At 43.0% G+C, this 14,243-nt stretch overlaps 1 protein-coding gene across 2 annotated transcripts in view; it reads left to right on the plus strand.

Annotated features, from left to right (window-relative positions):
- Positions 1 to 11,016, plus strand: part of Npas2 (neuronal PAS domain protein 2) — a 177,736-nt gene extending 166,720 nt beyond the window's left edge. For both annotated transcript variants that reach the window (XM_028775394.1, XM_028775393.1), the window contains exons 20-21: positions 7,568 to 7,742; positions 9,604 to 11,016. In XM_028775394.1, the coding sequence (XP_028631227.1) occupies positions 7,568 to 7,742; positions 9,604 to 9,756 (328 nt within the window). In that variant the 3' untranslated portion in view covers positions 9,757 to 11,016. The remainder of the gene's footprint in view (positions 1 to 7,567; positions 7,743 to 9,603) is intronic.
- The last annotated feature ends 3,227 nt before the right edge of the window (positions 11,017 to 14,243 follow it).

Genomic DNA, 14,243 nt, shown 5'->3' on the forward strand with positions numbered 1-14,243 from the left:
AGAGAGAGAGAGAGAGAGAGAGAGAGAGAGAGAGAGAGAGAGAGAGATCTGGTTTAATATCAGGTAGTACTGGCTTCCTAGACTGAACTCAGTAGTGCTCCTTCTCTTTGCATTTTTATGGAACAGTTTAAGGAGCATTGACGTCTGCTCTTCCCTAAAGACTAGTAGAAGTCAGCAGTGAATATAGTTGGTCCTGGGATTTTCTTCATTAGGATGCTGTTAGTTACTGCTTCAGTCTTGTTTATGGCTGTGGGTCTATCTGTGTTGTTTATATACCCTTGATTTAATTTTGGTAGGCCATATGGTTGTAGAAATCCATCCATTTCTTCTAGATTTTTCCACGATTGTAGGCATGATCCTCTAGATTTAATTAAAGTCTATTTTAATACCCCTTTCATCTCTAACTTGACTGATTTGGGTTCTCTCTGTGTCTCTGTGTCTCTGTGTCTCTCCCTCCCTCCCTCCCTCCCTTCCTCCCCCCCCCAGCTCTCTTATCAATCTTGTTCTCATCATTTTCAAGAGCCCCCCACTTTGTGTTGACTGGTCCTAGGTCCTTTTAGTCTCCTTTGCATAAGGTTCTGTCCTAATCTTGATTTCCTCTTGTCACCTCCTGCTTCGGGTTTTGGCTTGTTCTTATTTTTCTGAGACATTGAGGTGCATCATTAGGATATTTATTTCAAATCTCTGGATTTTTAATGTCATCGCTTATAGCCATAAAGTTTCTTCTTAGAATAACCTTACCTGCACCTCAAAGATTTGTAAGTTGTGCTTTATTGTCATTTGTTTCTAAAATGTTTTCCCTCTCTTTTCTTTAGCAACCCAACCACCAATCATTCGTGAGTATTTCATTCAGTCTCTTAAGTATTTGTCATTCCTAGAGCTTCTGTTGCTATCTATTGCTAACTTTTCCCTTATGGTCTTTTAAATACTAAAAATTGTTCTGATTATTTTGCATTTGTTAGGACTTGCTTCATGACCTATTATGTGTTCTGTTTTAAAGAAAGTTCCACAATCTCCAGAGAAATGTATGGACATCGTGTGTGTCAGATAACATATTTTATCTGTGATATGGTGTTTTGGGCTTTGTGGGATTGCTCATTTGTTTTGGGCTAGATCTCATTATGTAGCCCTGGATGGCCTAGAACTCTTAAGATCTACCTGCCTCCGCTGCTTCCCAGTTTTTAAGGTGTGTGTGTGCGTGTGTGTGTGTGTGTGTGTGTAAAAGGGTGTATCTCACCTGTCCAAAGTGCCTGCAGAGGCCAGAGGAGGGCATCAGATCCACTGAATTCTTTGATCTGGAGTAGCAGGCATTGTGAGGCACTCATGGGTGCTGGGAACCTAACTAGGGTCCTCTGGAATAGCAGCAAGTGCTGTTAACTGCTGATCTATCTCTCCAGCCGAGGTAGTTTAATTATAGAGCTTCTTCGTTGGTTTTTAGTTTAAATGACCTATCTGAAGATGGAAATGAAGTACTGAAGTCACCTACTGTTACTGCATGAGGATACAGCCAATCTTTAACGCCCACTAGTGTGTGTTTGATGAAACTGAGAGTCCCAGCATTTGGTATATGTATTTATGATTACTATGTCTTCTTAATAAGTTGTTCCCTTTGTTAATGTACGACGGCCTTTTTATTTCCTCTCATTTTGATTTGAAGACTCTCCACTCTCACAGAAGATGCAGCAGCTTGCTTTCAGCCCTTACACACTCGCCAGATTAACCTCCTTCCACACACAGCCTGTGCACGTCTTGGCTGGAGAGGTAGATTTCTTGGAAGTGACAACAAGTTGGATCTTTTCTTTTCCCCCCAAGCAGCTAATCCATATCTCATTGTTGGTGGTGAGCTGAGACCATTTGCCTTTAAGGTTGCTCTTGAGAGATGTTTACTAATTCCTGGAACCTTGGTTGTTTCTGATTGGTTGGATGATTGTTTGGTCTCTTCCTTAATATTAAGTTTTGTTGATTTGCTTTGGCAAACGTGATGGACTCCTTAACGCTCCTATATTCGTCTGTTCCTCTCAGAAAATCTATCCTTTCATTTGCTCTTGTGACTAAGTCCATCTGTCTGTCTGCCTTCCTTCCTGCCAGCATTCCTTCAGGGTCTTTTGCAGTGCTGGCTCAGATGTTGTGATGCTTGGCTTTAAGTATCCACTTGATGCATCCTACAATAACCTCAGAAAATTGTCTCAATGAGGAATTGTCTATCTTGGGTTGGCCTGGGGGCATGTTTGTGGGAGACTGTCTTAATTGTATTAATTGCTGTAAGAAGACCATGCCCACTCTGGATCTTCTTAAGGAAGTCCTGAAGTGCATGAGAGTAGAAAAATCCAGTTAGGCACAGCAAGCATGCTGCTAAACATACATGCATTTAATCCCTTGTGCTCTGTGCTATGAATGCGCTGTGACTAGCTGCTTCCTGGTCTGCACTATAGATGTTCTATGACCAGCTGTCCCAAGCTCCTGCCACTTGACCCCCTTAAGTGCTGGACTATAACCTGGAATTATCAACTGATAAATCTTCTCTCCTTTTAGTTGCTTTTGGGTCAGAGTATTTTATCATAGCAACAGAATTCAAACCAGTTTAGTAGTCATCTCCTCCTTAGTATTTTCTTTTAAGATTTATTTATTTTATGTATATGAGTACACTGTAGCTGTCTTCAGACACACCAGAAGAGGGCATCAGATCCCATTACAGATGGTTGTGAGCCACCATGTGGTTGCTGGGAATTGAACTCAGGACTTCTGGAAGAGCAGTCAATGCTCTTAACCATTGAGTCATCTCTCCAGCCCTGGTGCAGCAGTCATGAATCTCCTCAGTTTGTCCTTACCTTGAAATATCCTTAATTATCCATCAATGTAAAATGACAGATTGGCTGAATTTAGGAATGCTGGTTGAGAGATGTTTAGTTTAAGGACTTTGTCCTGTGCTTTCCTGGCCTTGAAGATCCTGGCAAGAGGTCAGATATTCTGGTGTAACATGGCAATTTTCCGTTTCAACTTATAATATTGTTTCTTTGCTCTTTATTTTTACAACTTGGCTATATTGTTGCAGAGACAGGTTCTTTTCTGCTCGTGTCTATCTGTGGTTCTGAATGACCCCTGTGTTCGGGTATCTATTTCTCTATGTAGATTTGGGGACTTTTCTGCTGTAATCCCACAAACTAGATTCTCCAGGTCTGTACTCTTTGTCTCAGCCCCTTCTGCCCTGGATTCATAGGCGTGGTCTGACAGTCACTCCCCAGAGCTCGTGGACACCAGGGCCTGCTTGTTCTGCTTCACTTTTCTCTACCGAAGTTTGAAGGAGCATCTTCTCAGCCCTATCCTCCATCCTGACCATGTTTCTCTCCCTCGGTCCAGCGTGTCGGTTCCACCCCTGACTACACTTCTCATTTGATTCATTGAGCTCACTTCCAACATTCTTAGTTTTTTGTTCTTATTTTTTCAAAATCTCAATTTCCTTGATAAGTTGTCCTTCCATACGGTGAGTCTATCGTCTGTTTCACTGACTCTTTCCTGAATGTTGCTAGCTTTCCGGCTCAGACTCTATACTGAATCTGTCTGTCTGTTTGTATTTTCTTTAGATCTTTTTTTTTTTAACTTTTCGGTTTTTGCTAGACAACTCTTGAACTCTTCGTCTGGCATATTACTTATTTCAGTAACTTTAATTCAGTAGGATGTGTCTTTGTGTTTTCCAAACTTTCTAAGTGATGAGCCTCCAGGAGGAACAGAGCAGCTCTCTTTGCATGGGTCTTGTCCTGCTTTTTCATGCTACTGAATTTGTGCTGTGAATTTGTGTCCCTTGGAATGTAGATCTCTCCTGGCTTTATTTGGAGCAAGAGGATAATAATAAATATCATAATATTTATTGTTATATTATAATATATATTATAATTATATAATTATAGTATATTATAATATAGTAACATATTGTTTATTATATATTAAGTAATATATATTAAATATAAATATATTAAAATATTTAAGATATTAAAATATTCTATTAATATAATATGATATCATGTATGGTATAAATATATAATATATAAAATAAAATATATTAAAATAATTAAATGATATTACTTAATATATAATATATTTATTATTCATACATTGCATATTTTTGTATGTTATATGGAATAATATAGTATATGATAATTATATATTTAAAATATAAATATTATATCATATTAAATAATATATGATATAATAAATAATATATCAAATAATAAATGAAAAATAAACAGCCTGCTCTTTTTAAAAATTTTTTAGTTTTTTTTGTTTTTAATTTTATGTGCCTGAGTGCTTTGCCTACACATATATCTGCATACCATGTTTGTGTTTGCTGCCTAGGAAGCCCAGAAGAGGGAGTCAGGCCCTCTAGAACTAGAGTTACAGATGGTTGTGAGTCACAGTGTAGGTGCTCAGAATCAAACCCAAGTCCTCTGGAAGAGCAGGCAATGCTCTTAACCACTGACCTATCTCTTCATATCCTCTTTGTTTTAAACATTTATTGTTTCTGTGCACACACACACACACACACACACACATACTATATATGTACAGGTGCCTGCAGAGGCCAAAAGAGATATTAAATTCCTTGGAGCCAGAATTTTAGGCTGCTGATCCCGTTGGATGTGGATGCTGGAAACTGAACTTGGGTCCTCTAGTTTAGAGAACAGCCAGCTTTCTTAGCCACTAACCATCTTTCTGGCCCCAAGAAGCTCACTTTTAAGGGTTGAATCCCTGTGTGACTTAAGGAGGAGAAAACCCACCACTATAATAGCAATATCACCAGACTACAGAAGGTTTTTAAAATTAGTTGATCCCACTAATATGTCTCCAGACAGCATAAAACAGAAAATTTTTACAAGACAAAAATAGTGTTTTCTGAAGTTAAAAATGATTTGCAGCAAATTTGGAAATAGTAAATAGACGAGATAAAGCCAGGAGAGGGAGGGGCAAGGAGAAATAGAGGCAGCTGGGGGTGAGTAAAGGAAGTGAACGAGAAGTGGAGTGGAGGGGGAAGTTGGGGGCTGAGGAGCTGTCGGGGGGTGACTGGGAGGAGAGGGAGACCATCTATTGGGATATAAAGTGAACAAATCAATTAATTAAAGAAAAAATCCACCCAGAATCAATTTTTAAAAAACGGGAAGGAAGAGGGGTATAAGGGGGGAAGAGGAAGGGGAGAGTGAGGAGAGAGGAAAGAATCACCTGTGAAACACCTTCTTTCTGGTCTTCAAAAACAAGAAACTGTCAATATGTGGATATGTGCACGGAGGCAGAGGTGTCAGAATTTGTGTGTTACTGAGCTCTAGAGAAAAGTGTCCAATGTCCATCAAGGTTCTACTTTTAGAAGTTTCTCTTCTTCGTGTCCTGGGGTCTCTAATCTCCACAGTTAGCTTTGCACCCTCCCAAGACTTTGATTTGTACCTCTCTGGGTGGGGTACTGTTCTGTTGGGGAGGAGTCTCCCCAGTACATAAAGAATCAGGAGGTGAACCACAGCCCTGATTGCTGTCCAAGCGAAGGACCAGCTGGAAGGATGCAGCTGTAGACCTCGAGGAATCCACTGCATCCGTGGAGTTTTGGATTCTCCAGCGGTGAACAGCAGATAGGTGGCTCCAGACTGATCCCACCCGGGCCCTGCTCTTCAACCCCAGGGTACTTCTCAGTAGATAAGGTGTGCTCCTGGCCACAGCATGCAGGGGTGCTGCACCCCGTGCACTTCACTGCCTGAACCAGACCCTGAGTCTCCGGCCACCTTGTCATTTCAGCTCCTCAGCATCAGGCCTCTCTTGTTCTCTGTAACTGCCTTCCTGATCTCTCTCTGGTCCTGGGACTGTGGGAGGTTAAATTCAGGATCCCTGTCTCCTGGATTTCCCGTTTGGGAAGACCTCCAGGATGATTTCAGTTTTAAGCAGTAAGTTCCCTATCAAGATGGGACCCAGATACTGCTCTCTGAAACATACAGAAAGACAAGATAGACATCCTCTTCACTGCTGAATCTTCCACGGGAGGAATCACAGTCTCACCAAAACGTGTAACTGGATCTGAGGCTCGTGAGAGCTGTGGGCTTGTACCAAGGATAGGATTTGCAGTGTCCTTCCAGGGCAGCCTCCATTGTCAGTTTTTGGATGGGGTTTCTGCCTCCCAAGGGTCTACCACAGAACCCTGCTGTTTTCAATGTGTCCCCTCTCTCCTTCCCCACATTCTTCAGCTGTTCCTCAGTGTCTATAAATTTCTAAAGCTCTTTCTTAGGAGTAGGCTGTCTTATCCTGTTCTAACTCTTCTCCCTCACCAGGTCACACGAAGGGAGCATTTAGTCTGACATCTTCCCCAGAAATCCCATGTTTAATTTTTTGAGGAACCTCCATCATGATTTCCAACATGGAAACAATGTACCACCTTACATTCACACCGGCAGCACACGAAACTTTCAGTTTTCCCACATCCTTACTAACAAGGGCTTCCCCCCCCCTTCTGGTATGTACACACAGAGTATTTTCAAGGTTGACCCATCCTATGATATGTGCCAATATCTAGACAGTATAGGTATGTCTCCATCATAACAATGTGAAGTGTTAGCTCAGGTCAGCTTCAGTCAGCATCCTCCTATTGACTTCCTACAAATTCACACGCTTACTAGCCTTTGTATCTTTCCATTGGATGGAAAGGACTGCTCAAAGGGGCTGGTGAGATGGCTCAGTGGTTAAGAGCACTGGCTGCTCTTCTGGAGGCCCTGAGTTCAATTCCTAACAACCACATGGTGGCTCACAACCATCTATAGGGGGATCTGATGCCCTCTTCAGGCAGGCAGTTGTATATGTAGCAGGACACTCAGACATAGAATAAATGAAAAATATTTTTTAAAAAAGGACTGCTCCAGCCATTTGCCCATTACTTTGGGTTCTTTAGGTATTAATGGGATGTTGGTGATACAGCTGTAGATGTTAGTGAAGGATTTTTTTTAAGGATTTATTTTATGTACATGGGTGTTTTGCCTGCATGCATGTCTGTGCACCACAGGCATGTAGTACCTGTAGAAGCTAAAAGAAGGTGTCAGATCCTATGATGGTTTGTACATGCTTGGCCAGGGAATGGCACTATTAGGAGGTGTGGCCTTGTTGGAGTAGGTGTGTCACTGTGGGCATGAGCTTTAAGACCCTACTCCTAGCTTCCTGGAAGCCAGTATTCTGCTAGCTGCCTTCAGATGAAAATGTAGACTTCTCAGCTCCTCCTGCAACATGCCTGCCTGGATGTTGCCATGTTTCCTGCCTTGATGATAATGGACTGAACCTCTGAACCTGTAAGTCAGCCCCAATTAAATGTTGTTCTTTATAAGAGTTGCCTTGGTCATGGTGTCTGTTCACAGCAGTAAACCCTGACTAAGACGGATCCCTTGAAATTGGAGTTGCAGGCAGTTAGCCACCATGTGGGTGCTGAGAACCAAACCCAGATCCTCTGGAAGATCAGCCAGCGCTCTTAACCACTGATCCCTCTCTCTAGCCCCCACAGTACTGTGTCAGGCATCTCTTTCTCAGAGGATCTGTTTTATTTTAAACTAAACAGGTATGCACAGAGCCAGGTGATGTTTCCAAGTCCAGACTCACACCCCACCAGCAGCAGTGCCTCTACTCCGGTCCTGCTGATGGGGCAGGCAGTGCTTCATCCCAGCTTCCCTGCATCCCGGCCATCACCACTGCAACCAGCACAGGCACAGCAGCAGCCACCACCCTATCTGCAGGTAGGTGAGCACTGGGAGTTGGGGGTGGGGACAGGGAGTAGAGGGCAGAGGGTAGGGGGCTAGAGGCTGGCTGATGACCCACTTGGATGCTGTGAACAGAGGCTGAGTTCTGCATTTGACTTTTACAGGCATTTTTTCCCTAGTAGAGAGAGCAACCTCAGGAAAGTTCATATTTGGTTAATTTTCATGCTTAATGCACAGTATGAATGTTAAAAGATAGGTTAACATGCTTCATATGGTGGTATGCTGGAAAGATTTATTTAAAAGTAATTTTTATCAGTTGCACATCTTGATACACTCATACCTTCATCAAAAAAGTCAAAAGCTAATGAGTGTTTTGTCAAACATTTTGGTGCATGGAAGTATAAGATTAAAACACTTCTAGTTAAAGATCCATCAAGCCTCTTTAGTAAATATGTTAAGGTGTGAAATAAAGACTTCACGTGGAAACTGGAAGTACAGTTCATAGAGATGCCATTCAGAAAGCAGAAATTACTTTACTGAATTATCAAGCACAACCAGAGGAGGAAGGGTGGGTATCAGTGGCCTGGGGGTTCAGATACGGGCACTGTTCCTTCAAGGGCTCTCAAAGGGCTCCATTCTCCCCCACACCTGTCCAGGGCGCTCTCCTAGCTAGTCATTCATCCTGCCTTGTGAGACATTCCCTAGTCTCACAGGACCACGCACCTGCTCTGCAGGGCATGTTTGAAGCCAAAAGACAGCATAGCATGCAGTGCCTGAGATGGCTTGAGAACAGTGGGACAGAGATGGAGAGCGTCAGCATCCCTAAAGATGTGGGGTGTTGTTTGATTCCAAAGTAGTGGGTGTCAACTCCGACTTTGGCTCTGTGGATCTTGTCAGTCCCTACTCAGGACAGGGAAGTCATCTAGTACGGCAAGCTATGCGGCAGAGAAACAGAGATGGTTGTGAGAACAGGAGAGGTCTGTATGTCTTCAGCAGCAGTAGTTCTCAAACATCTGCTGCATTCATGATGCAAAGTAAAGACGCTAGAGCGCTTCAGCCACCCTGGTGCCCTTGGCGTCTCAGAGCGTAGGCAGGGAGATGGGCTGCACAGCGGACAATGCCCGGGCCCTGCTGGTGCACAGAGAGAACAGTGGAGAAACCTTCCCTCCTGGAGGAAGGCTTTGAGCATCTCTGGCAGAACCTGACCATCAAGCAAATACTGAGTTTGGGTGAAAGAGAAGAGATGAGGGGATGGTGTTTTAGCAGACAGTCCAGCATACAGCCAGGGGTAGGTGTGCTGCGAAGTCTCCAAGGTAGTATAGGGACACTCGGTTATTGGAGAGGGACATTTATTGAGGTCAAGAGAGGAAAAATAAGAATGAAACTTTCAAAGTCAGACTGACTGACTGACTGACTTGTTGACTGATTTGCATTTCCAATCAGGAACTTTTCCTTCCAGGTTCTGGAAAATAGCAGTATTTGAAGTAGACATAGGACCAGGGAGCTGCTCTAAGGGGCATGCGCATGCGTGCAGATTCTTCCCCACCCATAAATTACATGAGCCTCAGGCTCCACCATCCACAAACACAGAAGACTTTACATAGATGGTGTGCCTCTGATTCAGCCTCAACCCCAAGCCCGTTGGCCCAGAAGGAGCCACCCTCCTCTTTCCCACCCAGAGTTGATGCAGGAGTGTGCTGTCAGAAAGCTTGGCTTTTCCCCATCATGCACGTAGGCATGCACACACCTGCACACATGTACCACTGCCTAGTGGTCTAAGGAGAGAGTCCCAGAATCTGAAAGGATCTGCTGCAAACTCCAAAGGTACTGAAGTAACTTGAAGTATGGAGGGACTGGCCAGTCACGCAGCCCGTTTCCTGTTCTTTCCTGTGTACAGGCACCAACATCTCTGCACAGTGAGCAGCCGGACTCGCTCCTTCTCTCCACCTTCTCCCAGCAGCCGGCAACCCTGGGCTATGCAGCCACACAGTCTACACAGCCGCAACCCCCACGCCCTTCCCGAAGGGTCAGCCGTCTGTCAGAGTCCTAAAGTCTCCAGCAGCCATCCTGGTAGTCCCCTGACACTGGAGTCCAGACGCAACCAGCTTTAACCTATAGCAAACAGGGGTGGCCGTGAGAGATGGGAAGAGGCATTTCCAAGACTCTGGCCCATCCTGTATACATTTCAGAACTCCTGATGGTAACGTGTCTGAAGTGTGGCACTGGCAGAGTGGGGAAAGAACAGGAATATTGGCCATGATTCTGTTGCCCTGGTCTTTTCGGGCATCCGCTACAGCCATACCAGACAGGAACCAAGTGCCCCCGTGTGGGTACCGGTTCCTGGTCTATTTGCAGAGGTGGTACCTCCCGCTGCCTCAAAAGAGAGCGCTCCGGGGCCTCTACCGACTGACACAGGTCCCAAGCTCTAGCAGGCCTTCACTCTCTTGATGGTCTTTCCTTTACAGTAGAGGAGTAAGTTAAAGGTCTCTGGAGAGAGTATAAAGAGATTATTTTTCATTGTTTTTAAATGGTTGTTTTTGTTTTAATTTGCACACCTGTGCACAAGGGAAATAACTTAGGCACTTTCGAGATTTTTTTGTTTGTGTTGTTTTGTTTAATAGGGTCCCACAGCTTCATTGGGACTCCACAATAACAAAAACAGCCCCACCAATCAGATAGTGAAGCCTGTTATTAATGAAGCCGCAGATCCACACCCTTGGCCTAAACCCTAGCAGACTGAGGCTCTCTGGCACCGTGCCCTGCGTGATGTTTTCCTTCCTAAACAGAACACTGGACTCTTGCTGTTAACTTCACTTAGAGTAACTACAAAGGTGGACTCAAAGCAAAGCACAATCTCACAATGATTCCAGAATTCCCTAGAGACCTCTTAGACTATGAGGGAAGAGCACTCATAAGCAGGGCTACTGGGCAGGCTGCATCTCCCAGGCAACCAGGCACTGTGCTGGCCATCTTAGTGAGGCAGGCCATCACAACCTTCCATCTACCCCAATGATTCCCAAGATTGGATTTTCCTTTTCAGGATGCACTTTGCTTTTTTTTTTTTTTGTATGTTTTGTTATGTTGAGGTGTTTCTAAAGAGAAGAGTTTATGTAATTATAAGAGGAAGTGTAGTGAATTGTACAGCTGTTGTAATAATGACCTATTTCTATAAAAAATAAAATTGTATGGATTATGTGTAAATTATTTTGTATCTGAAATACCAGTTCCATTCCCAAATATGAAAGCATAAAGGTTTCCTTGTGTTTTTCTGTGAGTGAACATTTTGTAATAAATTAACAAGTTTATACAATTTCCTTTGTCCCTTGTTGTACGTCCATGCCTATGCCTCTTTGCTGGGAAACTTTAACATTTTTGAGCTGTTGAACGCTTTAGAGGTAAAGACCTTAGTCTGTTTTCTGTAACCATGATAAAGTAAGTGAGGCAGAGAATGTCACAGAAATGGGCTCAGAGTTCCAGAGATTTCACATGGTCACGGGGCACTGTTGCTCTGGGCCTGTGGCAGCCTCAAACATCATAGAATGAGTTCATGGCAGAACAAGACTGCTCACTTCAAGATGGTCAGGAAGCAAAGAAAGAGTAAGGGGCTGGGGTCCCAATAAAGGGACACTGCTAACAGTCTAACTTTATTCTATTAGCCCCCACATGCTATCAGGCTACACCTGGTAGCTGAGGCCCAGAGTTTCAACACATGGATTTTTGGGGGCCATGCAAGATCCAAACTTTAGTATGGTAGAAAGAAGCTAAACATTAACCAGTCCTGGAATGGAGTTTTTGAACTGCATCGTTCTGCCAAGTCCCTAAGGCTTAAAGCTTGTGACAGAAAAGCAATGTTTCTCGGAAGAAACAATAACAAAATAGTAACAGGAAAAAGTTGCTGGGAACAGCTCAATCTTGTGGACATAGGTAACCTGCAGAAATGATGGAGATATTCCCCACCAAAGCATTCATTCATTGCTGGCAATTGCTCTCAATCAGGACAGATCCGAAGGACTATCTCACTACCAACATGAAGACCAATGATACCTGCAAGGTAGGTGTGCCTATGTGTGGTATGTGCACACATACACAGCACAGCGAGATGTCTGAGGTCTTGGACACCTGCAATCATCTTGTTCATGAGGTTCAGCATACTAAAGTGAGGGTGCTCCAGTGGTCCTGGTGGTTTAGACTGAGTGCTTCCAAGTTCTTGTTCTCTTGTTCAAAGAATTGAAGAAGTACACACAAATAGTGAATTAGCAAGGGTCTTATTCAAAAGCAGAGTAAACATACAGACTAGATGCATTGCTATGAGAGAACAGCAAGTTCCAAGCAAGATTGTCCTGGGTTATTTTGCAAAGCTTCCTTTTATGGGCCCAGGAGGAGGGAGGAGTTAGTTGCCAAGGGGATGAGATGTGAGTGATTTTGTGTTTCCATTGATAGGCCTGGGTTATGTAACCCTTCATTCACTCAACATGTTCTTTATCATGATGCGTCTGATTTCAATCATAGGCATGTCCAATCATGCCCAGGCACAGGATAGTAAATAGATTTCCCCCAAAAAAGTTCACTCAATGGTTACCTCACTACGAATGTATAAAAAGCAGCCCAAGCTGAGTTGGGCTCACCCCTTGCAGTTCCAAGATATGTTCCAGCAAGTTTGACCACAAAAGGGGAGTCACCAGAGGTTGCTAGGGAGTTACTTGAAGGTATAAGAATTGACTAGCCACTTTGTTTGGAGAAGGTTGTGTGTGGAGCTCCATGCAGATACATGTCTCAGGGTGCTAAGCTGCCTCTGAAAACTACCTGCTCCTAAAGCAGTGGTTTAGGAGGAGCTCATGGTTTAGGAACCAAGATGCTGGTTGCATGGAGCTAAGTTCCTTCCAGGGCTCTATTAAGATAGATAGGTCTGTACTCTTGCCCTCTTCTGTGAAATGATGATGGCTCCTTCTTGTTTCTCTAGCTAGGATCCATTTTGGATACCATGAGGTTGAAACAGATATGCCCCCTCGATTGCTCTATCCCTAAGGGTAGAGGTGGAATGGGCAGGAAATATTTTTCATCCACTGAGAGAAACGTTTACTTTTTGAAAGAACTCAAAATGAACCCTGTTTTTAAAAGTCTGTATGGAACTTTGACCCCTCCCCTTTTTCTAACCTAACATCGTCTAAGGGTTAGAGATTGGGTTTTTCTGGAAACGAATTTATAGTTTAATTGTAGTCATACTTTAATTGATGGTTAGACTCCTAAGTGGAACAAGATTGTTACTGGACACAGTGTATTCATTATCCTAAGGTTGTCTATCTGGAAGCCATTAAAAGAGGGTGGGGTATGCTGTCTCCTAATTTAATTTAGCTCTGCCTGAATTTTGCACATGTTCAGAATTTGGGTTAACTCAAAAAACTATTATTGAGTAATTTTCCACTAAATGCATGCATCATGGGAATTGTAATCGCCGGCCTCTTCATTCATTAACTTTGCCCATTAAAAGGACATTTTGCAACCACATCTTTGTTCCAGAAAAACTATGAGCTTACTGTCTGGAAAAGTATAGAGTGTCTTGGCTCAAGAGTCAAGATTGAATGTGACCTCAGTTTAAGATACTACAAACTAACCAAAATTGTAGCATCTTCTGTCTCTAACAACTAAAATGTTGCTTGTACAAACAACATTGTTGTCATTGTTAGATAAGATTCCACTATGTAGCTCTAACTGGCCTGGAGCTCCTCATATAGATCAGGCTGGTCTGGAACTCACAGAGATCCACCTGCCTCTGCCTCCCACTCTGGAATTAAAAGTGAATGCTGCCAAACCCTGCTAGGTGAACCAACTAGTATTCAGTTCCTAGTCATGACTTTTGCACTCTTGCCAAAATGTCCTAGTAAAAATGTAGTGATATAAAATGACTTTAATTTGTGTTCATGCTGTAGCCTGAAGATCTCAAAGTCAGCCATTAATATACTGAAAAAAATCTAATTTGAGTCATCTAGAGAAATGTTGTTAGTGGTAAGAAGAACTTCATATTATGCAGATAAATAGCCCTGCTTTTCTGTAGAAAAGCTCATTAGAAATGAGGCAGGAGAAAATTTCTTTTTGAATTTTAGCTTAATCATTGATGGACGAATGTGCGAATGTGTCTAGTTTATTGGCTCCTTAAATTATTCCTGTTTTACTTTTAGTATGAAGCCAGGAACTCACAGCCTTTTTTTTTTTTTTTTTTTTTTTTTGGTTTTTGGAGACAGGGTTTCTCTGTGTAGTCCTTGCTGTCCTGGAACTCACTCTGTAGTCTAGGCTAGCCTCGAACGCTCGAACTCAGAAATCCACCTGCCTCTGCCTCCCAAGTGCTGGGATTAAAGGCGTGCGCCACACTCACAGCCTTTTATAAACTCAGCTTTTCTAATTAACTATTATTTATTAACCATGACTAATTATTATTTCTTGCTCAAATCAGGACTCTGACTAGCGGGCTCCTCTGACTTCCCAAATTCAAATTTTCATATTCTCTTTATCCCTTCCTCCCCCTTCCTTCCTCAATATCTA

The sequence above is a fragment of the Grammomys surdaster genome, unplaced genomic scaffold (assembly GCF_004785775.1).
Source record: "Grammomys surdaster isolate TR1022 unplaced genomic scaffold, NIH_TR_1.0 255, whole genome shotgun sequence".
In the NCBI taxonomy this organism is placed as follows: domain Eukaryota; kingdom Metazoa; phylum Chordata; class Mammalia; order Rodentia; family Muridae; genus Grammomys; species Grammomys surdaster.